Genomic DNA, 26,916 nt, shown 5'->3' on the forward strand with positions numbered 1-26,916 from the left:
TAAACTGATAATTTGAAACCTTTTTCTTACTCCGGTGACTTTATTTTAGCTGCTAGCACACTTCAGCATTTGAACCATAACAGCTAACTTAGAGAAAACTACTTCTGTTTTAAAAGCTGTTATTTGTTCATTCCTGTAATCCCAGCACTTTGGGAGGCTGAGGTGGGTGGATCACGAGGTCCGGAGATCAAGACCATCCTAGCTAACATGGTGAAACCCCGTCTCTACTAAAAATACAAAAAATTAGCTGGTCATGTGGTGGCGGGTGCCTGTAGTCCCAGCTACTCTGGAGGCTGAGGCAGGAGAATGGCGTGAACCTGGGAGGCGGAGCTTGCAGTGAGCTGAGATGGCGCCACTGCACTCTAGCCTGGGCAACAGAGTGAGACTCATCTCAAAAAAACAAAAAACTGTTACTTGTAACTAGTTGAATCACTAAAATTAAAATATAAGCTCTTGAGGACATTTTGTTATTAGTGTTTCATAAATGGGAATAGTTTAAATCTGTAGAAAATACATCCTGGTTTCTAACTTCAGAACCTCTGGGAACGCAGTATATGTGTGTCACACACACACACACATATATATATACACACACACACACAGTGTTATGTATATTTGTTGGTGGTGTTTTTGAGATAAAGTCTCCATCTGTTGCCTAGACTGGAGTGCAGTGGTGCGATCTCAGCTTACTGAAACCTCCACCTCCTGAGTTCAAGTGATTCTCGTGCCTCAGCCTCCAGAGTAGCTGGGATCACAGATGTGTGCCACCACATCACCGTGGCTGGCCAGTATATATGTATATTTTTTTTATTGAAAACTTCACGTGTCACAATATTGAATATGTCATTTTCTCTCAGTCATAGATATTATCTTAAGAATTATATACAATGCTGGGGGTGGTGACTCACACCTGTAATCCCAGCACTTTGGGAGAGTGAGGCAGATGGATCACTCAAGGACAGGAGTTTGAGCCTAGCCTGGCCAAACCCCATTTCTACTAAAAAAAAAATACAAAAATTAGCTGGGCATGATGGTGCATGCCTGTAGTCCCAGTTACTTGGAAAGCTGAGGCAGGAGAATTGCTTCAATCTGGGCGGCAGAGGTTGCAGTGAGCTGAGATTGCACCATTGCACTCAGTTTTGGTGACAGAGCAAGACTCCGTCTCTCAAAAAACTAGTCTCTCCCCAAAGCTTTATCTGTTGTTACGCAATAGTTTTCACTTTGTAACCCCAAAACTTAGTGGTTTACACATAAAACATCTCAGTTTCTGTGGATCAGGCACTCAGGAACAGCCTAGTTTTGCATTTCTACTTCTGGGTCTCTCATGAAGTTATAATCAAGGTCAAGGTGACTGTTGGGGCTGCAGTCATATATATATTTTTTTTTGAGACAGTCTCACCCTGTCACCCAGACTGGAGTGCAGTGACGCGATCTCAGCTCACTGCACTCTCCGCCTCCCAGGTTCAAGCCATTCTCCTCCCTCAGCCTCCCAAGTAGCTGGGATTACTGGTACACGCCACCTCACCTAGCTACTTTTTGTATTTTTAATAGAGATGGTGTTTCACCATGTTGGCCAGGCTGGTCTAGAACTCCTGATCTCAGATGATCCGCCCACCTCGGCCTGCCAAAGTGCTGGGAGTACAGGTGTGAGCCACTGTACCTGGTTGCTCTTTTTTTTTTTTTTTTTTTTTTTTTTTTTTAACCTTTTTAAAATACACCCTTCTGCACACTGTTGGGTTACAGTCATCTGAAGGCATCACTGGGTCTGGACAATCCATTTCTAAGATTGCTGAGTCCGCAGGCTGTTGACAGGCAGCCTCAGTTCCTCAGTGGCTACTGAGAGAGTTCACTTCTTTGCTACAGGAGCCTCTCCAGAGAGCTGCTGGAATGTCTTTACAACAGGGTAACTTGTTTTATCCAGAACTAATGATCCCAGAGAAAGCCAGGAGGAAGCCACATGCCACTTTTAGACCTAGTCTCAGAAGTTACACTTTGTCCTTTCTGCCACATTCTATTTGTTAGAAGTGAGAGTCACTAAGGGCAGGCTGTACTCAAGGTGGTGAACTAAGTTCCACCATTTGAAGAAAGGTAGAGCCAAGGATTTGTGTACAAATTTTGAAAACATTCTTATTCCATATGTCAAGACCCACCTTCAAACATGTAAACTTCTGTGGGCAAAAATTCTTTTTTTTTTTTTTTTGAGTGCAGGGGTGCAATCTCAGCTCACTGCAACCTCCGTCTCCCAGGTTCAAGCGATTCTCCTGTCTCAGCCTCCCAAGTAGCTGGGTTTACTCATGCCTGCCACCACACCCGGCTAATTTTTTTTTATTTTTTAGTAAAGACAGAGTTTCACCATGTTGGCCAGGCTGGTCTCGAACTCCTGACCTCAAGTGATTGTGGCAAACATTCTATCAGAATGGCCTCCGTGCTTCCTAAGGCTTTCAATTACATCTCATCCATAATTCAGCACCAGATGATTTCTTGTGCCTGCAGGAGGTAACCAAATGCCAAAACATCTCCTTGAAATGACAAAGGCAACTCGAATTTCCCATGTGAAAAATCTACCAGGGTAACATTAGTGAGAATTCAGTTTACAAATGATCAGAAATCACAGATACTGTGCTGTTTTCTTAAACTGTGATTCCCCCTGTCCCTGTGACACCAAGATGATAAGACTATTCCAGCAAACAAAAAGCTGATTTGGTGCAAGGACAGGGAATACCCCCAGGTAAGTGTATTTGTTAACCTGTTTTGTAACAAACCATCCCCAAATTGAGTGGTTTATAAAACACATTTATTTGTTCACAGTTGCATGATTTGGGCAGTGCAGGGCAGGCATAGCTCATCTTTCACTGTGGTATGACGTTTTCCTCATGTGGCTACATTCAGCTGCAAGTTCTACTGAGACAGAGTGTCCACGTGGCCTCACCTTGTATATGTGACGCGTTAGCTGGGGTGGTTAGGACAGGTGATAATGCACTGGGCATTTCTCTCAGTGTCATCTCTAGACAGGAATAGCTTAGGTCTCTTTATGGTGGTGACGCAGGACTCCGAGGGAGAAATAAACTGCTTCGAAGACCCAATCCCGTTACCGGAACAGCATCTCTTCTATCATATTCTGTTGGTTAAAGCAAATAATAAGGCTAGCCCAAATTTAAAGAGAGAAAATAGATTACACCTGTTCACAGAAGACACAGAAAAAAATAAAAATAAAAACGGCATTCTTTAATCCACCACAGTGAGGTAAAACAAGTCTCATCGTTTTGTTACAATATCTAGTACAAGCTTTCTGAACACATTTACTTTTCCCCCCAAACCAAAGCTTTGCATATAGAGAAGCCCATGTGGCAAAATGATTTATGTTCTCAGAGGACTCAGCAGTGAAGGAACTTTCGGTTTCCCAGGGTGCTTTTTTTTTTTGAGACGGAGTCTCTCACTCTGTCACCCAAGCTGGAGTGCAGATCTTGGCTCACTGCAAGCTCCACCTCCCGGGTTCACGCCATTCTCCTGCCTCAGCCTCCTGAGGCTGACCTCGCCTGGCTAATTTTTTTTTTTTTTTGTATTTTTAGTAGAGACAGGGTTTCACCATGTTAGCCAGGATAGTCTCAATCTCCTGACCTGGTGATCCGCCTGTCTCTGCCTCCCAAAGTGTTGGGATTACAGGCGTAAGCCACCGAGCCCGGCTTGATTTTTTTTTTTTTTTGAGAGGGAGTCTCTGTCTCTCAGGCTGGAGTGCTGTGGCGTGATCTTGGCTCACTGCAACCTCCGCCACCCAGGTTCAAGCAATTCTCCTGCCTCAGCCTCCCAAGTAGCTGGGACTACAAGCACGTGCCACCATGCCCGGCTTTTTTTTTTTTTTTTTTTTTTTTTTTTTTGTATTTTTAGTAGAGACCGGGTTTCACGGTGTTAGCCAGGATGGTCTCGATCTCCTGACCTGACAATCGACCCGCCTTGGCCTTCCAAAGTGCTGGGATTACAGGCATGATCCACCATGCCCGGCCTCCCAGGGTGATATTTGAAAAAAAGAAATACATGGATGGGCCGGGCATGGTTGCTCATTCCAGTGCTTTGGGAGGCTGAGGCAGGAGGATCACTTGAGTCCCTGAGTTCGGGATAAGCCTAGGCAACATAGTGAGACCTCCATCTGTACAAAGCATTTAAAAATCAGCCGGCCGTGGTAGCGCATGCCTGTAGTCCCAGCTACTTGGGTGACTGAGGTAGGAGGATCACTTGAGCCCAGGGGATTGAGGCTGCAGTGAGCCATGATCACACCACTGCATTCCAGCCTAGGTGACAGAGGGAAACCCTGTCTCAAAACAACAAGAAGAAGAAGTTTGTGTGTAAGGTTTTAGGTTAGTTGCAGTGAGAAGTACAAAACGAAATACTACCTTCATTTTTAACACCTGTAATCTCAGCACTTTGGGAGGCCAAAGCAGGAGGATCTCTTGAGCTCTGGAGTTTGAGACCAACCTGGCAATATAGCAAGACCTCGTCTCTACAAATAAAAAAATTAGCTCGGCGAGGTGGCTCACTCCAGTGGTCCTAGATCCTCAGGAGGCTGAAGTGCGAGAATCACCTGAGCCTGGCTGGTCAAGGCTTCAGTGAGCCATGATTGCACCATTGCACTCCAACCTGGCCAACAGAGCAAGATGCCTTCTCAAAAAAAAAAAAAAAAGATAAAACATGGTAATACAAATTCAATTACTGAATTTTGACGATGTCAAGTCAGTTAATAAAAGCACTATACTCAGCCTAGGCAACACAGTGAGACCCTGTCTCTACAAAAAATTTTAAAAATTAGCTGGAAGTGGTGGCATATGCCTGTAGTCCCAGATACTCAGGAGGCTGAGGCAGGAGAATGGCGTGAGACCAGGAGTTTGAGGCTGCAGTGAGCCGTGATGGCACCACTGCACTCCAGCCTGAGCAACGGAGCAAGACCCTGACTTAAAAAAATAAAATAAGAAAGCACTTTACCATTCATAACATTTGTTTACAAAGCCCTATGAGTAAGCAAGATTTGTCACTTTTATGGTTGTATCTTTTGATAACATATCAACATAAAGCAAAAATATTTTACAACTTCAGTGCACTAAAACATCTATATTTCTTTTCCGAGACGTTTCCATAGGATACCTAGTTTTTAGTTAGAGGATGATTATGGATAGGCTAACATCTTTTCACATAGTAGCTACAATTATTCCTGTTAGGTAATAGGGATTGAGGCAATTTAGGAATTTAACTTTACATAAGGCTCGTTCAACCACACTGATTATTCGTACCCAAGTAACAGAACCATTTAAGAATGATGGGAAAGTTTGGTCAAATATTTATTTATTTATTTATTTATTTATTTATTTATTTATTTATTTTTGAGACAGAGTCTCACTCTGTTGCCCAGGGTGGCATGCAGTGGTGTGATCTTGCCTCACTGCAACCTCTGCCTCCCAGGTTCAAGTGATTCTCCTGCCTCAGCGTCCCGAGTAGCTGGGATTATAGGTCTGTACCACCACGCCCAGCTAATTTTTGTATTTTTAATAGAGATGGGTTTTTACCATGTTGGCCAGGCTAATCTTGAACTCCTAACCTCAAGTGATTCATCCGCCTCGGCCTCCCAAAGTGCTGGGATTACAGGTGTGAGCCACTGCGCCCGGCCGTTTTTCTGACTTTTTAATGATGGCCGTTTTTGCAGGAGTAACGTGGTATCTCCCTGTGGTATTAACTTGCATTTCTTTGATGATCAGTGATGTTGAGCATTTTTTCATGTATTTGTTGGCCATTTGAATATCTCTTTTGAGAAATATTTATTCATGTCCTTTGCCCATTTTTTGATGGCATTATTTTTTTTCTTGCTGATTTGAGTTCCTTGTAGATTGTGGATACTTGTCTTTTTTCCGATGCATAGTTTGCAAATATTTTCTCTTATTCTGTGGTTGTCTGTTTCTTTCTTTTGCTGTGCAGAAGCTTTTTAGTTTAATTAGGTCCCATTGATGTATTTTTGTTTTTGCTGCATTTGCTTTTGGGGTCTTAGTCATGAATTCTCTGCTTGGGCTGATTGTTAGACGAATATTTATTGAGCACCAACCATATATGACAAACGATGTACTAGGCGCTGGGAATACAATGGAGAACTTACATGAATCACCAATCACACAAATCTCTTTTTATCTTTTTTTTTTTTTTTTTTTTTTTTTGCCTTACTTGAGAATTTGGGTTTTTGAGTAAACGCCATTATTCCCTTTTTTTGTTTTGGCACACTTTTATGTCTCAACCACCTAACGCACTGCTGCCCTGAGCAACCCGGAGGGGCCGGTTCCTGCACTCCGGCCAACACAACCTAAACCCCAACACGCCGAGGACGAATAAAGGCCAACCAACTTCCGCCCACCCAGTACAAACGTCGACAGACATTTGTACATGAGGCCTTGTCAAAATTCAGAGGTATCCTACGTCTGTTTTCCCAATGAGACAGTTCCTTTTTGTTTGTCTCAGAGACTGGGAATTTTTTTTTTTTTTTTAAAGACTGTAGGCAGAAAAAACACCCCAACCGGCTGTTGGGACAATCAAACGGGTCTAAGAAAATTCAGCCAATGAGAGTGCGAGAGTGCCTCTGTGTTGGCCAATGAGAAGAGCGCGCCGTGCGCAGGGCCGCCCAATGGGGCGCAAGCGACGCGGTATTTGAATCCTGGAACAAGGCTACAGCGTCGAAGATCCCCAGCGCTGCGGGCCCGGAGAGCAGCCCTAACGGCGCCTCGTACGCTAGTGCCCTCCCTTTTCAGTCCGTGTCCCTCCCTGGGCCGGGCTGGCACTCTTGCTTTCCCCGTCCCTCATGGCGCTGCTCCGACGCCCGACGGTGAGTGTGTTCGGCGACCGCTGTCGGAGGCGAGTCCGTTGGCCCCACAGCTCCCCTGTCGCTTCTCTCATTTGCTCCGAGCTTCTCCGTCCCAACTTAGACTGCTTTTCTCTTCTCCGGAGCTCCCCGCTTCGCCCACGTCCCTGGCCCTGCGGCGGGTCGTCTCCTGCCAGCCTCTCCCCGTCTGGATTCCGCCCTCCCTGTGCCCCTCCCTGCTCCGGGGTGGGAGAAGTGTAGGAAAGCGCTTCCGAGATGGCACCTGTCAAGCGAGCCCCCAGAGCACTGGGCCTAGTACTCAGCGAGCGATCCCCAAGTGCTCTTCATTGCCAGAGAGTTATCTACTTACACGTTCCTGGGATTTCCCTCCCCCTTTCTTACAACTCCTTGCCAACTAAGGGATCTGTGGTGGGGGCTGGGAGGAGGACTGGAAGGGTTCTGTAGGCAGTAAAGTGTGCGTGTTTCATCAGGCAACTGCCAGGCTGTTTTTCTGATTGTTCACATTTCTTTTTGTATGACTTTCCCATTTATTTCTGCACGCTAAGTCTTCCAGGCTACGTTCACTAATACATGGGTTTGTCCCCTTAAAAAATGTATTTACTCAAATGTAATAGAGATTTTTGAATATAGTTTGGACCAACGTGGCAGACTGAGAGAAAAGGGTCCAAATTCATTTATTTCATCCTTGCAGAGATCAAAGTGTTACGGTGTTTTGGGTATTTTTCCTGTGGGCTTGAATTGTGCCGGGACCTACTTTTTTCCTTTGCTGAAAGCTAGAGGGCCCTGACACACCTGAGTTCCATCATCTTGGCTATAAGGTTAGATAAAAGCTGCCAATTTTCCTATCCAGATGAATTTAAATTTAGTCACATTAGCTGGCTTCTACCCATAAGCATTACATTTTCAAACACTTTTTTCAGATTGGTAGTTGCTGCTGGAAAAAATTGAACAGCCTGACTTTTGAGAATCCTAATAGATTGAACATATTCAGCATTTAATTAATATCCTTTTGTGGATCTAAGTCCAACTGACAAGTAATTTTTTATAATAATGTATTCTATAACGTTATTTAATAGTCAGAACCTTTCTGTTCAGGGAAGGCTTGAGTTTCCCTTGTCCCTCTATCCTGGTAGATCCACTCAGACCCCTTGTTGGGAGTTTTATTAGAGTCAGGACCCTGAACTCTGAGGGATAGGACATGCTGGTTTTTTGTTTTTTTCTTTTTTAATGAAATGTTTATCTCTTCTATAATAAGCTTTTTTTGGTATGAATTGCTTTTCCTAGCAAGTTTTATTTCTAAGCACATTATGTCTAAAGCAGGTTAAAGTCAACTGACAATTTTTATTTCATACAATTCCCACCTTCCCTGAGTTTAGGAGCTAAAACTGTATTATCCAAGGAAACTATTTCCATTCTAAATATCCTTAATATAAGAGAAAATCCATTCTATGGCAGCCTCATTTTAAAAAGCTGCACTTCTAAAAGATCATGCATACAGGAGCATTTCTTATTTGTAAAATGGCATAAGAATCAAAGCTAGTTTAGGTTTTAAACATCTGGTTTTTAAACAACCAGACCTATTATTAACTATTAATATTATAGCTTTATAATTTTTCATCTTAATTTACGTATTACCAAGCTCTGTAAAGGAAGGTTTTTAAGTATATGCCTTTAACTTGCAGGGATCTCTACCAAGTGATATGGGTACTATGATAAATAATCATTAAATAGTAATAAGCTTTGAAGTTCTCTTACAGGCCCACTTGAATATTCAGAATAGTTTCGCAAGGTTAGTGGGAGGATCTTTATTACAGATAAAGTAGATGGGTGATTTGCCTAATTTAGAGTGATGTTATTAATCACGAATAGCCTTTTTTTAGACTTCCTGAAATGTACCTTTTCCATCTTGCAAATAGATCTTGACGTATTGTCCTTTCCCAAAGCAATTCTAAATTTGAGTATCTAACATTAGCAAAGTATTTCAAATTCTTTCAAGGTTTCATTACCTTTTTTTTTTTTTTTTTTTTTTTCAGGTGTCCAGTGATTTGGAGAATATTGACACAGGATTTAATTCTAAAGTTAAGAGTCATGTGACTATTAGGCGAACTGTTTTAGAAGAAATTGGAAATAAAGTTACAACCAGAGCAGCACAAGTAGCTAAGGTAACAATGATGAGGACTGAATGTGAATACAGAGGCCGATTCTGTATAGTGCTGAGTCTCACAACACTGGCTGTCTTGCCCTATTCATGTTTCTTTTTCCTTATAGAAAGCTCAGAACACCAAAGTACCAGTTCAACCCACCAAAACAACAAATGTCAACAAACAACTGAAACCTACTGCTTCTGTCAAACCAGTACAGATGGAAATGTTGGCCCCAAAGGTAGGAAGTTCTGAATTTACAAACATATTTAATGAGGTAGCCTGTTTTTAGCCAGACTACAAGGGTGCCGTTATCATTGCTGCACCTTTTAACGAACATTCATAGCTAGAACTCTCCTTTGAAGCAACAGTGTAGGAAATGAGTATATACACCTTTTAAATGATGGTACTTAATTTAACATTATGACCTTGAAGCTGGGCATGGTGGCTTATGCCTGTAATCTCAGCACTTTGAGAGGCTGAGGCAGGAGGGTCACCTGAGGCCAGGAGTTCAAGGCTGCAAGGAGCTATAATTGTGCCACTGCACTCTAGCCTGGACAATGGAGCAAGACCTTGTCTCTGAAAAAAAAAAAAAAAAAAAAACTACGACCCTGAATAATAAAGTTAATTACCTTAATAACCAAATAAAGGATGGAGTGGTTGGGAAAATTCATGGAATGAGTGAGATTTTTAGGGGTAGAGAGAAAATGATAGGAAAGGGCACCTTTTTGGATAACAAAGTAGCAACAAAGATCAAGGTACCAAAGCGGTAATGGACCTATAAGCATGTCCTTTGGTTAAGGAGTCTGAAATACTTAACTGAGTCAGGCGGCTTGTGTGAGGAACCAGAAGGTAAGGCTGGGAAGAAGGTTGCAGTCGGATTTGAAGGTCTTGGGGATTTGAATTTTTATCCCATTAGGCTTGAGGAAACAGAGTTTTGAGGAGTAGAGAAATGATGAAAACAATGTAGGGAGGTAAGTTAGGGGGTATTGCACTTGTCCAAGCAAGAGCTGATGAGCTCGAGCTAGCCCAGATCTTCCCTAAGCGCCTGCCCATACATTAGTATCAATACTGGGTATGAAGAAACAACATCAAATGTGTTAGGATGTCTCAGAACGTCTTTCAGGGCCATCATCTTATATTTAGGAAGGAATACTTTGGACACATGGCTTGCATGCAGGAGTGGTATCCTTAACCACTTGGATATTAAATAAACCATTTGTGCAGTAGATGAACAAAAAGTAGGAAAGTCAGGAGAGGGCAGTATCTTTGGTAAAGGTATCCCGTTTGGCTTCAGATTTGTTGAGGTAACAGAGGGACATCTGCCTGGAAATGCAGTTGGAAATGTGGCAGCAACATCTGAAGGCAAGGAATGGATTTGTCAGCTTTCTCCACAGAGATGATGGTTGAAAGCATGTTGCTCTTTATGAGAACTAAAGCTTAGAACAAATAGTTGAGATGGGATTTCCTTTAAGAAGCCTTACCTTGAAGGTTTCTATAATAGTGACCTCCCGAAAGCCAAACCCAAAGGCTGGTATTCAGACCTTGATGTCTTAGCAGTTGTGTAGTGTTTTGCATGTGTAAGGGTTTGAATGTGGTTCCTCCCACATCGCAGGACGGCGATTTGGCAATATATATGTATTTTTCAGGGGGACAGAGTCTTGCTCTGTCGCCCAGGCTGCAGTGCAGTGGCTTGATCTCTGCTCACTGCAACCTCCGCCTCCCGAGTTCAAGTGGTTCTCCTGTCTCAGCCTCCCGAGTAGCTGGGATTACAGGTGTGAGCCATCACACCTGGCTAATTTTTTGTATTTTTTAGTAAAACGGGGTTTCACCATGTTGGCCAGGCTGGTCTCGAACTCCTGACCTCAGGTGATCCACCTGCTTCCGCCTCCCAAAGTGCTGGGATTACAGGCGTGAGCCACTGCGCCTGGCGGTAATATATTTCAAATGGTTATTCTCTGTACCCAGTAGGTCTGTTTTTAATCCAAAGAAAATGATCAGAGGGATAATCAAGTACTTTTAAATAGTGCTATGATGAATGTCTCTTATAGAGTAGAGAAGTTCTAGTTAAATCCATTTAAGGAAATACTATGCAGCCATAAATATGATGTTTTAGTAGAATATTTAAAGGCATCAAAATGCTTGTAACATTAAGTGGAAAAATCAGATTATAACCATATATAAAGAGTGCAACCCCAGATTTCCTTTTAAAATGTACATTTGTATGCATAATATTGAATGGTAGTTATTTTTGAGTATTATGTTGGACTTAAGATTGACTTGCATTTTCTTCCTTAAAACGTCAGACTTTTACCATGGCTACCTATTACTGTTCAAGTTAGAGAAGAAGAAAAGAAGACTGTTTTTTTTTTTTTTTTTTTTTTAAAGCAAAGAGCTTAAATATGAAAGAAACAAAGAGAAAAATAGTTTCCTCCTGTGACCTCCATAACTTCACCCTTTTTGTGTTTCCTTTAATCCTTGGCTGACTCCTTTTTCTCTTGCTTCCTGGCAAAATTGAGGCCACTGTTTGTTTGAGATAAAGCATTATGGACCTGTAGCTCAGTTCATATAAAAATCAGTTCCAGGATTGAAACATATAGCTACATGTTCTAGATTTAGAAGTTATCAGGAATTAATGAACAACAGTTACTTCCAATTCAAATACATTTCCCTCTGAGAAAGACAGTAGTGAAGGAATCTCTAAGTCCATGATTTAGGTAGAGCCACACCTTCTAGCAGGTGAATCCCTCTGCCTGCATGTCTCTGGTCAGCTCTCTGGCTTTTACTTTGTCACCTGCTTTATCTGCAGGGTTATCACTGTTCTTTAGAGCCAGTCCCTGGAGGTGTGGAAATACCACTTGAGTGCATGGGTTTCTAGCAGTTTTCCTGGAAAGATGATAACATAAGCCATGTGTTCATTGTGTCCATGATAGGAGATGTTCCCTGTCTTCTAACCAAATTTATACCATCCTTTCTGCAAAACTGGAGGGCAGGTTTCTCTCTTGGTAGCAGCTGACACAACTGAATCACAAAGTGAGTCCTTGGAAGAGTTCCAGCCCTTTACAGGTAGTCATAGAAGCTTATTATCCTGCAGGTTTTGAAGAAAATGGTGTTTTTTGCTGATTAATGAGGCTTTGGTAAACACAGTAGTTTGAAAGGACAAGGAAGGCTTTTTACTAGTCCCATGTTTGCTGGACACTGGGGAAACAAGTTGAATAAACCATTGACTCTGTCCAGAGGAGCTCCCTGTCAAGTTGGAGAACACAGGACTAAAAGCATGGCTTTATCTGTCACAGAGAGAGATGCACGCTTATGAGAGGTATACTGAGGAGTCATAGCTAGAACAGATTACCTGACCAGATGAGTAGGATCTTATAAAGGGTCTTACAATAATTAAATTATGTTGGAGTTCACAATGAATGCTTTCAAGTAATTCTAAATTAAGGGCCAGGGCAAGAATCTTTGTCTTAACCTAGTGGCTTTTGTTGTTGATTGCTTGATTGATGGACGAGATCTCACTGTGTTGCCCAGGTTCAACTCAAACTCCTATGCACAAGCAATCCTCCCACCTCAGGCTCCCAAAGTGCTGGGATCACAGATGTGAGCCACCACACCCCGCCCCTGGTGGCTTTTGGATATGGCTAAACTCAGTTGCACTTCTGAATAGGAGCCAGAAAAACATTCTAAACTGCTATGATAGCACATGATAACCTCTGACTCCTTAAACCAGACTTTTTGGTATTGACTGCCCTTCCAGGGGTGGGTGATAATGCTTATCCTTGAAAAGGCTAACCTTCACCTGAAGCTGCATATACTTATTACAATGCAAATCTGATTCCAGTCACTTGCTAAACTCCTTCAGTTGTTGCACCTTACCTTTGGATAAAATCTAAGCTGCTTAGCCCAGCTCTTGTTCTGCTTTTCAGCTCATCTTCTCACACCTCACAGGCTATCCTGCTGACATCTCAAATCAATTTGCACTTCCCTGAATTGCCTTGATTTTCTTTGGTTTCCTTTTGCCTGTTCATCTTCCTTAAGGTCTTACCGTCTCTGGTACCCTGGGTACCTCTACTCATTTGTCCTAGCTCCTTGAGGTTTCCAGGTGTCCAACTTCTATTCTATTCTATGCTATTCTTTCCTTTCCTTTCTTTTTCTTTTTTTTTTTTTTTAGACAGAGTCACACTCTATCTCTAGGGTGGAGTGCAGTGGCATAATCACGGCTCACTGCAGCTTTGGTCTCCTGGGCTCAGGTGATTCTCCCACTTCAGCCTCCAAGTAGCTGGGACAACAAGAGTGCGCCAACATGCCTGGCTAATTTTTGTATTTTTTGTAGAGGTGAGGTTTTGCCATGTTTCCTAAGCTGGCCTCGAACTCCTGAGCTGAAGCAATACACCTGCTTTAGCCTTCTAAAATGCTGGGATTACAGGTGTGAGCCACCGCACTTGGCCTGGGTTCTCAAATTCTTGAATAAATGGCATGCATGCCTGCATAGCTTTTGCTCACCTGGTCCCTCCTCAGTTTAAAACCTTTGATTTAAGAGGGGAGGACATGTTTTAAACTGCTCTCTGTTGTTGTTGTTGTATCCTCTAAGACTGGAAATTATAATCATTGAGCTTTACTGTAAATTAAAATTATTCTATCATAAAGCCCTCTCTTTTTTTTTTTTTTTTTTTTTTTTTGAGACAGAGTCTCACTCTATTGCCCAGGCTAGAGTGCAGTGGCGCAATCTCGGCTCACTGCAACCTCTGCCTCCCGGGTTCAAGCGATTCTCCTGCCTCAGCCTCCTGAGTAGCTGGGTTTACAGGTGTGCGCCACCACGGGCCCAGCTAATTTTTGTATTTTTAGTAGAGACGGGGCTTCACCACGTTGGTCAGGCTGATCTCAAACTTCTGACCACGCCTGGCTGCCTCCTCTTTTTAAAAAATATTTTATTACCTTAATATATATTTGTATAGCTTAGCATCTTATTAGGTTTTACTTGGAGAAGTACTTCTTTTTAAAAGCAATGATTTGGCCGGGTGCGGTGGCTCACGCCTGTAATCCCAGCACTTTGGGAGGCCACGGCGGGCAGATCATGAGGTCAGGAGATCGAGACCGTCCTGGCTAACATGGTGAAACCCCATCTCTACTAAAAATATAAAAAATTAGCCGGGCATGGTGGCAGGCGCCTGTAGTCCCAGCTACTCTGGAAGCTGTGGCAGGAGAATGTCGTGAACCCAGGAGGCGGAGCTTGCAGTGAGCCGAGATTATGCCACTGCACTCCAGCCTGGGGGACAGAGTGAGACTCCATCTCAAAATAAATAAATAAATAAAATTTTAAAAAGCAATGATTTATTTATATTTCATTAATAAATGCTTGTTTTAACGACTTTATAAATTTTTAATTTGTGTAATTTTTATAAATAATTACCCAGTCAGCATAGGAAAGTGAAATACTGAGTTCTATACTTGCTCAGTCTTTGCTCCCTTCTCTTATTTCATTTATAGACTGGAATATGCTTTTCTCCTTTTTAGTTGCCAGTTTTTCAATTTAGAATAAATTAGTAAAGAGAAGAAAACATTATACTGCAGAAGAGGCTGCTACTAAAGTAGAATGATCTGCTCCAATAATCTTTGAACCCAGGTGGTCAAGTTTCTTTCATTTATTGAGCACCTACTACGTATCAGGGATTATATTGATGTTTGAGGTACCTTAGTGGGCAAAACCAATTAAATAAATGTAAGCTTTTAGAGCTTACATTCTGGCAGAGGTAAACAGATAATAATACACATACTATATAAACTATAGAATTTTAGAAGTATAGGTTTTATGAGAAAAAACAGAGATGAGACATATGGGTAGGGTGGGAGGACAGGGATTGGAGACAGGTGATAATTTTGTTTTTTGTTTGTTTATTTGGTTGGTTTTGAGGTGGAGTCTTGCTCCGTCCAGCCCAGGCTGGAGTGCAGTGTCATGATCTTGGCTCATTGCAACCTCTGCCTCCCAGGTTCAAGCTGTTCTCCTGCCTCAACCTCCTGAGTAGCTGGGACTACAGGGGGGCACCATCACACCCAGCTAATTTTTGTATTTTTAAAGAAGAGACGGGGTTTTGCCATGTTGACCAGGCTGGTCTTGAACTCCTGGGCTCAAGCCATCCACCTGCCTTGGCATGAGCCACTGTGCCTGGCCAGATAATTTTAAATAGGAGTCAGGATAGACCCCATTGAGAATGTAACATTTAACCAAAACTTGAAGAAAGTAAGGGAATTACCCATATGGACATAGGGGCAAGAGCTTTCTGGGTAAGAAGAACCTGGTTTGAGTGGAGCAGTCAGGGGAGAGAAGCAGGAGATGGGTCAGCGAGGGAAGTGGGGAGGGCCAGATTATATAAGGTCTGTAGGCCATTGGGAGGACTTAAGTTTTCAGTTTGAGTGAAATTAGTTTTAAACAGATAAGTGTCTCTTGAAGAACTTCACATACGTTATCTTGAATTATTCACCTCTTGGTATAGAATTTGTTTTGTCTTCAACTTATTTCAAATGTGCTTATGATATTGATATTTAAGCCAGTTGGCTCTGCATGTATTTGTGGTTAAGGCTTCTCCTACATGTGCCTTAATTTGTTGGTGTAGGGTCCTTCTCCCACACCTGAGGATGTCTCCATGAAGGAAGAGAATCTCTGCCAAGCTTTTTCTGATGCCTTGCTCTGCAAAATCGAGGACATTGATAATGAAGATTGGGAGAACCCTCAGCTCTGCAGTGACTACGTTAAGGATATCTATCAGTATCTCAGGCAGCTGGAGGTGGGTGGGTCTTTGTGTTTTGGTTGTATAAGCAATGTGGAATTTATCACACAGCTGGGAAGGAAACAAGGTCAGCTTTTTAAACTTTTGATTCTACCCACAGGTTTTGCAGTCCATAAACCCACATTTCTTAGATGGAAGAGATATAAATGGACGCATGCGTGCCATCCTGGTGGACTGGCTGGTGCAGGTCCACTCCAAGTTTAGGCTTCTGCAGGAGACTCTGTACATGTGTGTTGCCATTATGGATCGATTTTTACAGGTAGGTGTGGCTTCAGGGACTTCACGCCAGTGGCTCATTGAACATTGCATTTATGCTTGGGAGATAGAAAACTAAAGTGGGTACTTCTGAAAAAAAAACCAAAAATCAAATTATGAGAAGCCAAAGAACTTTAGGGACTAAAAAGGGAAGTAATCCAGATGTGTCAAGCCTTTGATGATGCTGACCAATATTGGGCATTTCTGTAAGACCAGTCAACTAAAAAGCACTTGGGGGAAATATTGCATTGCCACAATCCTTCATCAGAGGAATATACCATCAGTTGGGCTGGAAGTCCATCTGAAGCCTGTAGTGCCTTTGGATGCTGGTTTTCTGGGCCTGCTTGCACAATTTCCATAATTTGGTGCTCTTTGGTGTTAAGTTTTAAGTTTCCTCTTCTGAAAAATGATGAGTTTGGCTAGAGAACCTCCACATTTCCAGCCAACTATGGCATTGAATCACTGTAGAAGAAGCAGGTGGAAGAAGAAGGTGTTTTTTTTAAAGGAGCAGGGGTGTGTGTGGAGTGGACTGAGAATGTAGTGTAATAAAGAGTAATATAAGAAAATGAGAGGCAAAAATAATCTTCAGCATATTTATCAGTGAGTAATGCACAGCCCCTGACCTGTTAGAAGAGAAAGCAGATATAAATCGCCAGTGTGTTATCTACCAAACAATAGCCCTGCAGATAAGGATTTATTTATTTAAATTCAACATTCAGGATAGGGGTTTAGGTCAGGCACAAATTCTGTCCAACAATGTAATAAAAATTACTTTACAATAATGGCCCTAAGATACTACAAAATCCCAGGTAGTATGCATTCCTCTTTGGGCAGGAAAGCACAACAATATTTTATTTTTTATTTTTTTGAGACAGGGTTTTATTCTGTCGTTGCCCACGCTGGAGTGTAGTGACACAATCTGGGCTCACTGTAGCCTCAACTTCTGGGCTCAATCAATCCTTCTGCCTCAGCTTCCTAAGAAGCTGTGATTATAGGCGTATGCTACCACACCCAGCTAAGTTTTTGATTTTTTATAGAGATGGGGTTTTGCCATGTTGCCCAGGCTGGTCTCAAACTCCTTAGCTCAAGTGATCCGCCCACCTCGGCCTCCCAAAGTGTTGGGATTATAGGCATGAGCCACTATGCCCAGCCATGGTAGATTTTTAATAATGAGAGTTGAAGCAAGAAAAGCGCAGAGTCCCAGTTTGGGAGGGGAAAGAAAGCAATTAAGGGAAACACTTTACCTAGCCTGAGAGTCTCCCTGACTCCAAAGCGTTAGTGAAAAATTTTCTAAGCTGAATAATGGGTGTGCTTTTGGTAAGGATTAAGGAAATTAGCCATCCATTAAATTCTCACTTTTTTTCTTTGGCCTCATCTCTATTCCGACCATGCTTAGTGTGTCAGGTCAGGGCTGCCACAGATACTCAAGTCAGCATGAAGTTGTGGGAAGAGTGACTAGGAGCTTGGTATTCAGGCTTGAATTCTTCCCTTCTTGGCAACTGAATGATCTTGGCATGGTGTCTGAATCTGTTCTCAGGACATCTATTTGTAATTGAGGAATAAAATATGTCCTTCCTAGGATTTTTATGAGGATTAGATGAGACAGTATGTTAGAATCTTAGCACTGTGCCTAGCACACAGTACTCAATTACAGATAGCTGTCATGATCAGTGGTGGAACAGTCAGGTCTCCTGTGCCCTTATGAGGGCCATGAGCAAAGACAATGTGCACGTTTCCAGGACTGGGTTCCCTTTCCTCTTTTCCCACCCAAAGCTTCGCTCTTCTTGTTAGGTGTGACTTTTGATACGTTAATTTTGCATTAGGTTCAGCCAGTTTCCCGGAAGAAGCTTCAATTAGTTGGGATTACTGCTCTGCTCTTGGCTTCCAAGTATGAGGAGATGTTTTCTCCAAATATTGAAGACTTTGTTTACATCACAGACAACGCTTATACCAGTTCCCAAATCCGAGAAATGGAAACTCTAATTTTGAAAGAATTGAAATTTGAGTTGGGTCGACCGTTGCCACTACACTTCTTAAGGCGAGCATCAAAAGCCGGGGAAGTAAGTGCCTCCAACTCTGTAAGAGACTGTTTTTGCTTGGTGTCTCATCCTAGAAACCTTCACCTAATTAAAGGAAAGCTTATTAATTTATAGGACGCATCCTTTAGATAAGTCTTTTTTTTTTTTTTTTTTTTTTTGAGACGGAGTCTCGCTCTGTCGCCCAGGCTGGAGTGCAGTGGCCGGATCTCAGCTCACTGCAAGCTCCGCCTCCCGGGTTTACTCCATTCTCCTGCCTCAGCCTCCCGAGTAGCTGGGACTACAGGCACCCGCCACCTCGCCCGGCTAGTTTTTTTTTTTTTTGTATTTTTTAGTAGAGACGGGGTTTCACCGTGTTAGCCAGGATGGTCTCGATCTCCTGACCTCGTGATCTGCCCGTCTCGGCCTCCCAAAGTGCTGGGATTACAGGCTTGAGCCACCGTGCCCGGCCTAGATAAGTCTTAATGCTTACCTCATCAGTTCTTAAGAGAAAGGCCTCATGATCTATGTTTACAACATAGTGTGGAATAGAGTAATTCTTCAGAAGGATAAGTGAGTTAAGTGAATTGGAGTTCCTAGGCTTCATGCAGACTTTTGCAAGATAGTAATTACAGTTGTGATTCTTACTGTCTGTTGCTGTTGTTTCTTAGGTTGATGTTGAACAGCACACTTTAGCCAAATATTTGATGGAGCTGACTCTCATCGACTATGATATGGTGCATTATCATCCTTCTAAGGTAGCAGCAGCTGCTTCCTGTTTGTCTCAGAAGCTTCTAGGACAAGGAAAATGGGTGAGTGGTGGATTTAAGAAGAAATTAATTAGGCTATATTTTAGTCCCTCATAATATGAAAAGGCCTTAGAATTTTTACAACACTGTCATTGAAGCAATTGGTTTTGTTTTGTTGTTGACACAGGGTCTCACTCTGTCGTGTAGGCTGGAGTGTGGTGGTGCCATCACAGCCCACTGCAGCCTTGACCTCCCAGGCTCAAGTGATCCTCCTACCACAGCCTCCCGAGTAACAGGGACTACAGGCATGCATGACCATGCCTCGCTAATTTTTGTAATTTTTTTGTAGAGACAGGGTTTTGTCATGTTGCCTAGGGTAGCCTTGAACTCGGCTCAAACAGTCTACCCACCTTAGCCTCCCAAAGTGCTAGGATTTCAGGTATGAGCCACTATGCCTAGCCTGAAGCAACTGTTTAAAGTTCAAAGGCCTAAAGGAAAGCTGCTTGCAGAGGGGCGTGGGGGCTTGTGCTTATAGTTCTAGCTACTTGGGAGGCTGAAGGAGGAGGATCATTTGAGCTCAGGCTCAGTTCAAGTCTAGCCTGGGGAACATAGAGAGACCCCTGTCTCTTGGGAAAGAAAGCAAGCAAGCTACTTGGAACAGTTCAAATAGAAGTGAGTTGACTATATATACCAGGGTGCATGTATGCATTATAGAGTAGTACAGAATGAGGAAGGCCACTAAGAACTGACAATTTCTTAGATATTATGTTAAGTCAAAAAGTTGTCAAGCACACGAGACAAAGGAAGGCCAAGGCCTGACTGATTTAGCCAGTAAGAATAGAATGAGCCACTTGTAGATTCAGAAGAGTAGCCAAGGTTGGCAGCTCCCTGGGTCTTTGTTTCACATGGCAAAAAGGATAATGTGGAAACAAATGGAGCTGGATGGCTGCAGTGCAAGCCACAGGTACACTGCTGTGGAGAAGCCAGTTATAGATCACTGCTAAGCAGTCTTCTAGTCTGCAGGTATACCCTGAAAGCAGCACAGCAGAAAACTTCATCAGAACCTAGGGGATAAGAAGCTGTCTTGGCCGGGTGTCATGCCTGTAATCCCAGCACTTTGGGAGGCCAAGGTGGGCAGATCATCTGAGGTCAGGAGTTTGAGACCAGCCTGGCCAACATGGCAAAACCCCCGTCTCTACTAAAAATACAAAAATTAGCCAGGCATGTTGGTAGGTGCCTGTAATCCAAGCTACTCGGGAAGCCTAGGCATAAGAATCACTTGAACCCGGGAGACAAAAGTTGCATTCAGCTGAGATCGTGCCAGTGCACTCTAGCCTGGGGGATAGGGCGGGACTCTGTCTCCAGAAAAAAAAAAAAAAATAGAAGAAGCTGTCTGGTGACAGCCTCCCAGAGGAGATAGGGAGGTGAATGGGAGATGGCTGGGCCGCAGCTCTGCCCACACCTGCCATCCCCTCCTTTTCCAGGAGGATCACAAAGCATTTTGCCAGGACCAATCAGCTGTGGTTCAGGCCTTGGCCTGTCCTATATGGATATAGGCAAGGTCACCAGGGCAACATGGTGGAGCTGTTCACCTAAACAATGTATATTGTAGTTTACATTTTATGCAAGAAAGTGTGTGTGTCTGTATGTATGTATATATATTTATATATTTGTTTAATTTTTTGGTACAGGAGGAATAAACCAGAAAGAATGAAAGTGGATACTATGGGGTTCTGTGGAACAGGGCGGAGGTTGAGGATGAGAGGGCTTCTGATTGTAACCTTTTATTGACTTTATAATACAGTGTAACTTTTTTGATTTTTGAACAATGTAAATATTTTATGCAAACTTTAAATTGTAATTAAGTGGAAATAAACAATGTAACCACATGTGAAATTGGTAACAGAACACAGAGGAAATAATTAATTTAAGTACTTGTTGCTTGAGCCCAGGAGTTCGAGCCCAACCTGGGTAGCATAGCAAGACCCCCATCTCTACAAAAAATTTAAAAATTAGCTGAGTATGGTGGTGCACACCTGTAGTCCTAGTTACTCAGGAGGCTGAGGCAGGAGGATTGCTTGAGCCTGGGAGTTCAAGGCTGAAGTAGCTATGATCATGCCACTGCACTCCAACCAGGGCAACAGAGCAAAACCCTGTCTCAAAAAAAGAAAAAAAAAAAAAATATGTAACCTGAACACAGCATTCTGACTGAGCATCCTTAGTGGGATTTAAAGTATGACAAAACAAAGGACTAAAGTGGTAACATCAAGTTTACTTAGTAGGTTCGTTGTTAATCTGTTGTTATAATTCTGGAACTATTTTATGTGTATTGTAGGATAAAACAAATTTATTCATGTTATTAAGGACTAAAATTTTCACTATAGGAAGAGTTTTTTTAATTATAAATTAGTTAATTTTTTATACAGGGTCTTGCTTTGTCATCCAGGCTGGAGTGTGGTGCCGCTACTAAAGCTCACTGCAGCCTCAATTGCCTGGGCTCAAGTGATCCTCCCACTTCAGCCTCCTGAGTAGCTGGGACCCAGCCACACGCCATCATGCCTGGCTAATTTTAAAGTTTTTTCTAGAGATTGGCTCTCCCTATGTTGCCCAGGCTGGTCTCGAACTCCTGGGCTCAAGTGATCTTCTCACCTTGGCCTCCCAAAGTGCTGGGATTACAGACGTGAGCCACTGTGCCTGGCCTAAGAGAGAAAATATTAACAATTAAAAACTAAAGGTTAGTCCTCACGTAGGAAATAGCAAAACAAAAACAAAGGAAAACCCCTATTATGTTTTGAAAATAACGGCAAATTCAGAATAAAGGGTCTCAGAAACAGTGACAACTCAGTAGTAGTGAGCATATTTAGTGCGCACATCTTGGATACTAAATACCATCATCTACTGTCAACTAGGGTTCATTAGTGAAATTGCTGATTTAAGGGCTATGGCAGGGAAAGTACAAGGTAAGCCTAGAAAAATTTGTGCCAGATAGCACACAAATTTTCAAAGATCAATGAGGTCACACCAAAGGACATAGGAGAGCTGGTCATGGCAGCATGTGCCTATAGTCCCAGCTACTCAGGAGGCTGAGGCAGGAGCATCCCTTTAGTCCAGGAGTCTGAGGCTGCAGTGACCTATGATTGCACCACAATAAAATAGGAAGGGAAGGAGGGACATAGGAATGGGCTTGAAAGGGCTCTGGCTGACTGAATTAGAGCATTAAAAAGAAAAATGACAGTAATAGATTGTAGTGTATAAAAAAAAGGATTCATGGGTCCATTATGATACAAAAAATAAAACAGGGGTTCATTTTTAAAAATCAGAATAATTAAAGTAGAATGGTAGAGTTAGAAACCACTAATTTTCAACCTGTAATGTAATAATTTATTCAAGCAAGGTGCATCAATGAATGCAAAAATCACTAGATGGAATAATTTTGGGAAACAAGATTCACATGGTCTCAAATTATCATCCCATAGATACTTGTTAATTCTGTAGCAAAACTGCACATCTATGATGAAGTGGTCTGGTGGTTTCCACCTTCACCCAGTGATTAAGCTCAGCATTGCCATTGGCAGACAACCTGAGTTGCTGTGCCATGTTGTGCAGTAAGATGTATACATTATCACCTATTCATGCCCAAAACGTTTGACATGAATTAAATCATGAGGAAATGTGCAAATCCAGAATGTGAGACATTTTAAAAGGAACTGCCTGGATGCTTAAAAAAATAGTCACTGGTGACAGTGTTTCTTATGTGAGAATGGTGTTATGGATAGGTACAAAAATGTACTTTTTAGAATATGCTTCTGAAATGTTTAGCAGGGATGTGCTGTGATATCTGCAAATTGCTTTCAAATGGCATAGCAAAAATTGTGTGTGAGTATACATATATAGAGAGAGGGAGAGGAGGAAAACGTGGTGCATGTTCATGATTGATCAATCTACATGAAGGATATCTACAGGGTCATTCTTTCAGTTTTTCTGTAGATTTGGAATTTTTTTTAAATAAAACATTTGAGGCAAAAATGCCACTGATATATGGTACCAATGGCTCATTTTTAGTCACCTTACTCTTAAATGTGCTTTGCTGTCCCAGTTTTCTGAGAATTGATTTCAAAATTCTAGAAATTGTGCATTATTTCAGTTTTTACTCTTGCTTCCTCTTTTTTCCCTTCAAAGTATTTTAGGATTAAGATTAAATTGTGTAGACTGGGCAGTGGCTCATGCCTGTAATCCCAGCACTTTGGGAGGCTGAAGCAGGTGGATGACTTAAGGCCAGGACTTTGAGACCAGCCTAGCCAGCATGGTGAAACTCTGTCTCTACTAAAAATACAAACTAAACTAAAAATACAAAAATTAGCTGGGTGTGGTGGCACATGCCTGTAGTCTCAGCTACTTGGAAGGCTGAGACACAAGATTTGTCTAAACCCGGAAGGTAGAGGTTGCAGTGAGCCGAGATTGCGCCACTGCACTCCAGCCTGGGCGACAGAACCCAGGCATGGTGGCGCACACCTATAGTTTCAGCTACTAGGAAGATTGAGGTGGGAGGATCACTTAAGCCCAGGATATCAAGGCTGCAGTGAGTTCTGATAGTGCCACTGCACTCCAGCCTGGGCAACAAAGTTAAGACCCGGTCTTCAAAGAAAAAGATTAAATTGTGGTTTAATTTGCCAATTATACCATGCATATGAAAAAAATGTACTTTCGCTTTTAGAATTTTTGTCACAGAATTCTTAAAGTCAGTTGACATACCTTTTTTTTTTTTTTTTTTTTTTTGAGAGGGAGTCTTTCTCTGTTCCCCAGGCTGGAGTGCAGTGGTACGATCTTGGTTCACTGCAGCCTCTGCCTCCTGGGTTCTAGCAACTCTCCTGCCTCAGCCTCCTGGGTAGCTGGGATTACAGGCATGTGCCACCACGCCTGGCTAATTTTTGTATTTTTAGTAGAGACAGGGTTTCACCATGTTGGTCAGGCTGGCCTCGAACTCCTGACCTCAGGTGATCCGCCCACCTCGGCCTCCCAAAGTGTTGGGATTACAGGCGTGAGCCACTGTGCCTGATCTTTTTTTCCTTTTTCCTTTTTTTTTTTTTTAAAGACACGGTCTCACTCTGTTGCCCAGGCTGAGTGCAATGGCCTTAATAGCTCATTACACCTCAAACTTCTGGGCTCAAGCAATCCTTCCTTCTCAGCTCCTCAAGTAACTGGGACTATAGGTGGACACCACCATCCTTGGCTGATTTTTCATTTTTCATAGATATAGGGTCACCCAATGTTACACAAACTGGTCTGAAATTCTTAAACTCAAGCAATCTTCTTGCCTTGGCCTCCGAAACTGCTGGAATTGTAGACATGAGCCACTGGGCCCCGCCAATTTATGTATCTTCTTACATGATAAATCCTACTATCAATGGACAGCTGTTCTTTTGCTTGTATTTTACTCTTTGGGAGGCTAGGTCACAAGGCTTGTTGTGGTGTTGTCTGAGTTCTCTCTGTTCTCTGGTGCTTAATTACACAGGGTTCAACAAGAGAATTGTAGGTAGTCCTACCTAGTTCTTCTGGATTTGATAGATTGTTGCTTTTTTAGCACAGTTTATTTCTTATTTCTGAATATCTTTCCCTGACCGACAGTATGTCTGTTTGGGTTCTTGAGCTCATAACAGAGACAGCTGGGGAGGGCTTTGACGCAGGGTTGTGTGAGATGTGGCCAGCACTGTAAAGGGACACTTTGTTTTAAGTGTCTCCTTTTTCATCCCCTTTCAGTGTTGTCACTTGAAGGACTCCTACCGGTGCAACCTCTTTAAAAGATCCTATGGGACCTTTGGCACTTGATTTAGCTGAGAGCTTCACAATGTCTTCATTTAGTCTGGTCTCAGGGCCAGAATCATCTTGCATTTACCAGCTGCTTTAGTGTTGCTGGTACTGTGGGAGTGCTTAGGACTTTGATTGAATTTCCAGAAGGTAAGAATATTTTTGTACAGCTTTTACATAAGTAATGTCATCATGTATGAGATGTGTTCTTCTAAAGAAGCAGAGGTTTTCTCTTTCCCCTCAGTCATGTGTGTCTGCTTCTTGTGTTTTAGAACTTAAAGCAGCAGTATTACACAGGATACACAGAGAATGAAGTATTGGAAGTCATGCAGCACATGGCCAAGAATGTGGTGAAAGTAAACGAAAACTTAACTAAATTCATCGTAAGTACTATTGTTTCTTAAGCTGTGGAATGCTTTAGGTTCTGGGTTTTGTGTATATGTGGGGTGTGTGTGTGTGCTGTCATGTAAATATATTAATAACGTGAGAGTTTTAGCACAAATCCTTTATCCTTTATATTTTTCTGATATAGTATGGTGTGCAGCATACGGATAAACTCTGGGAGCAAACTTTCTTTGAAACAAAGTCGATAGGCTAGCCATGTCTAGGCCCAGTTCCTAGTCAGCCAGCCAGTTACTCAATGTGTTGAATTACTCTGTGCTCATACCAGTGTCCTGGGGAGGGCACTTTGCAAGCAGAGAAGGCTGCTCTGCATGGGATTGGGAAGAGAGAGGGCCCACTTCAAATGGCAGTGTGGAAGCAGGATTCAGGTGATATTACTCAGAGCCTTTGTCCAGGATCTTTTGAGGCAATGATGGAAAAACACCTAATTAGCAAGCATGGTTAAGAGAGAAGACGCCCATTCAGGGGGCATCCTGAGGGCGTGGTGTCTATCTCTGTATGGCCCACCTATGAGGAGGAACCAGAGGAGACTTAGTGCTGTCCTTGTGTGACACCAAACATCAGAGCTCACCAAGTGTGTTGTGGCAAAGAGCAAGGCATTTGAACCTCAGAAGAGTCTAAAGTGTCCTCACAACATGATTTGCTTCATGGTAGCGTACTGTGTGTTCAGTCCTGAGAGGACTGTCTGGGATTTGTTAAGTGCTAGTTGCCACCCTCTTTGATTGTCGGCTATTGCTGCCAGGTCTGGTGAACCTGTTATGTCTGATGGCACTTAGGTGTCATAAACACAGCTCCCCCTCCCATCCCTCTGGTAGGCTATGAGAGGAAGCCTGCTACTCGGACCTTGAAATCATTTGTTCTGATCACCTGTGCTACCAGCTGGGTTTTTTTTTTTTTTCTTTTTTTTTTTTCTTTTTTGTTTTTTTTTTGAGATAGAGTCTCGCTCTGTCACCCAGGCTGGAGTGCAGTGGCCAGATCTCAGCTCACTGCAAGCTCCGCCTCCCGGGTTCACGCCATTCTCCTGCCTCAGCCTCCCGAGTAGCTGGGACTACAGGCGCCTGTCACCTCGCCCGGCTAGTTTTTTGTATTTCTTAGTAGAGACGGGGTTTCACCATGTTAGTCAGGATGGTCTCGATCTCTTGACCTCGTGATCCACCCGTCTCGGCCTCCCAAAGTGCTGGGATTACAGGCTTGAGCCACCGCGCCCGGCCCTACCAGCTGGGTTTTATTCATTAATGGGGATGGAAGGAAATGGTCAGGCACATGTGATGAGCCCAGAGCTTTCACTGGCTTCAGCAATTGGGCATTGTCATTGTGATGGTGGTTGTGGCCTGGACCTTTGACAGTTGTGAATTAGACTAGGAATAAGGTACCAGTGGGGGTTCCTGACATGTGCTTAATCACAAATTCTGCAGGCCATCAAGAATAAGTATGCAAGCAGCAAACTCCTGAAGATCAGCACGATCCCTCAGCTGAACTCAAAAGCCGTCAAAGATCTTGCCTCCCCACTGATGGGAAGGTCCTAGGCTGCCATCGCCCCTGGGGATGTGTGCTTCATTGTACCCTTTTTCTTACTGGTTTAGAACTCTTGATTTTGTACATAGTCCTCTGGTCTATCTCATGAAACCTCTTCTCAGACCAATTTTCTAAATATATATTGAGGAAAAATAAAGTGATTGGTTTTTCTTAAGGTATCCCATGTGTATTTATTTGTGTATTCTGTACTGAAGAAATCAGTGAAAGCTTGCTTTGACTAATTTCTTTTTGAGCTATTATGAATAGCATGTAAATTATTGCCATTATGGCTTGGGCAAGACCTTTCTACCATTTTCTCAAACGGAAAAACTAGAACTTGGCCTCAGTGAACAGTAAACCTATTCCTAAGCTTCTTGAATACAAATAAGTCTATTATGAAAA

At 42.6% G+C, this 26,916-nt stretch overlaps 1 protein-coding gene across 1 annotated transcript; it reads left to right on the forward strand.

Annotated features, from left to right (window-relative positions):
• The first annotated feature begins 6,632 nt into the window (after positions 1-6,632).
• CCNB2 (cyclin B2) lies at positions 6,633-26,691 on the forward strand. The gene is made up of 9 exons (XM_015142387.3): positions 6,633-6,850; positions 8,881-9,009; positions 9,116-9,229; positions 15,600-15,770; positions 15,874-16,032; positions 17,852-18,088; positions 18,715-18,855; positions 24,870-24,980; positions 26,415-26,691. The coding sequence occupies exons 1-9, from the start codon at positions 6,827-6,829 to the stop codon at positions 26,523-26,525; spliced, it is 1,197 nt and encodes a 398-aa protein (XP_014997873.1). The 5' UTR covers positions 6,633-6,826; the 3' UTR covers positions 26,526-26,691.
• Positions 26,692-26,916: the final 225 nt, after the last annotated feature.

This window comes from Macaca mulatta, chromosome 7, assembly GCF_049350105.2.
Source record: "Macaca mulatta isolate MMU2019108-1 chromosome 7, T2T-MMU8v2.0, whole genome shotgun sequence".
NCBI lineage: Eukaryota > Metazoa > Chordata > Mammalia > Primates > Cercopithecidae > Macaca > Macaca mulatta.

What these genes read in the sequence shown, in the direction of transcription:
- CCNB2 (XM_015142387.3), top strand. Translation starts at nt 6,827, where the DNA reads ATGGCGCTGCTCCGACGCCCGACG. An exon ending in GAGCAGCACAAGTAGCTAAG is followed by an intron (nt 9,010 to 9,115) that starts GTAACAATGATG and finishes TTTTCCTTATAG; the next exon opens with AAAGCTCAGAACACCAAAGT. An exon ending in TTCTAGGACAAGGAAAATGG is followed by an intron (nt 18,856 to 24,869) that starts GTGAGTGGTGGA and finishes CTTGTGTTTTAG; the next exon opens with AACTTAAAGCAGCAGTATTA.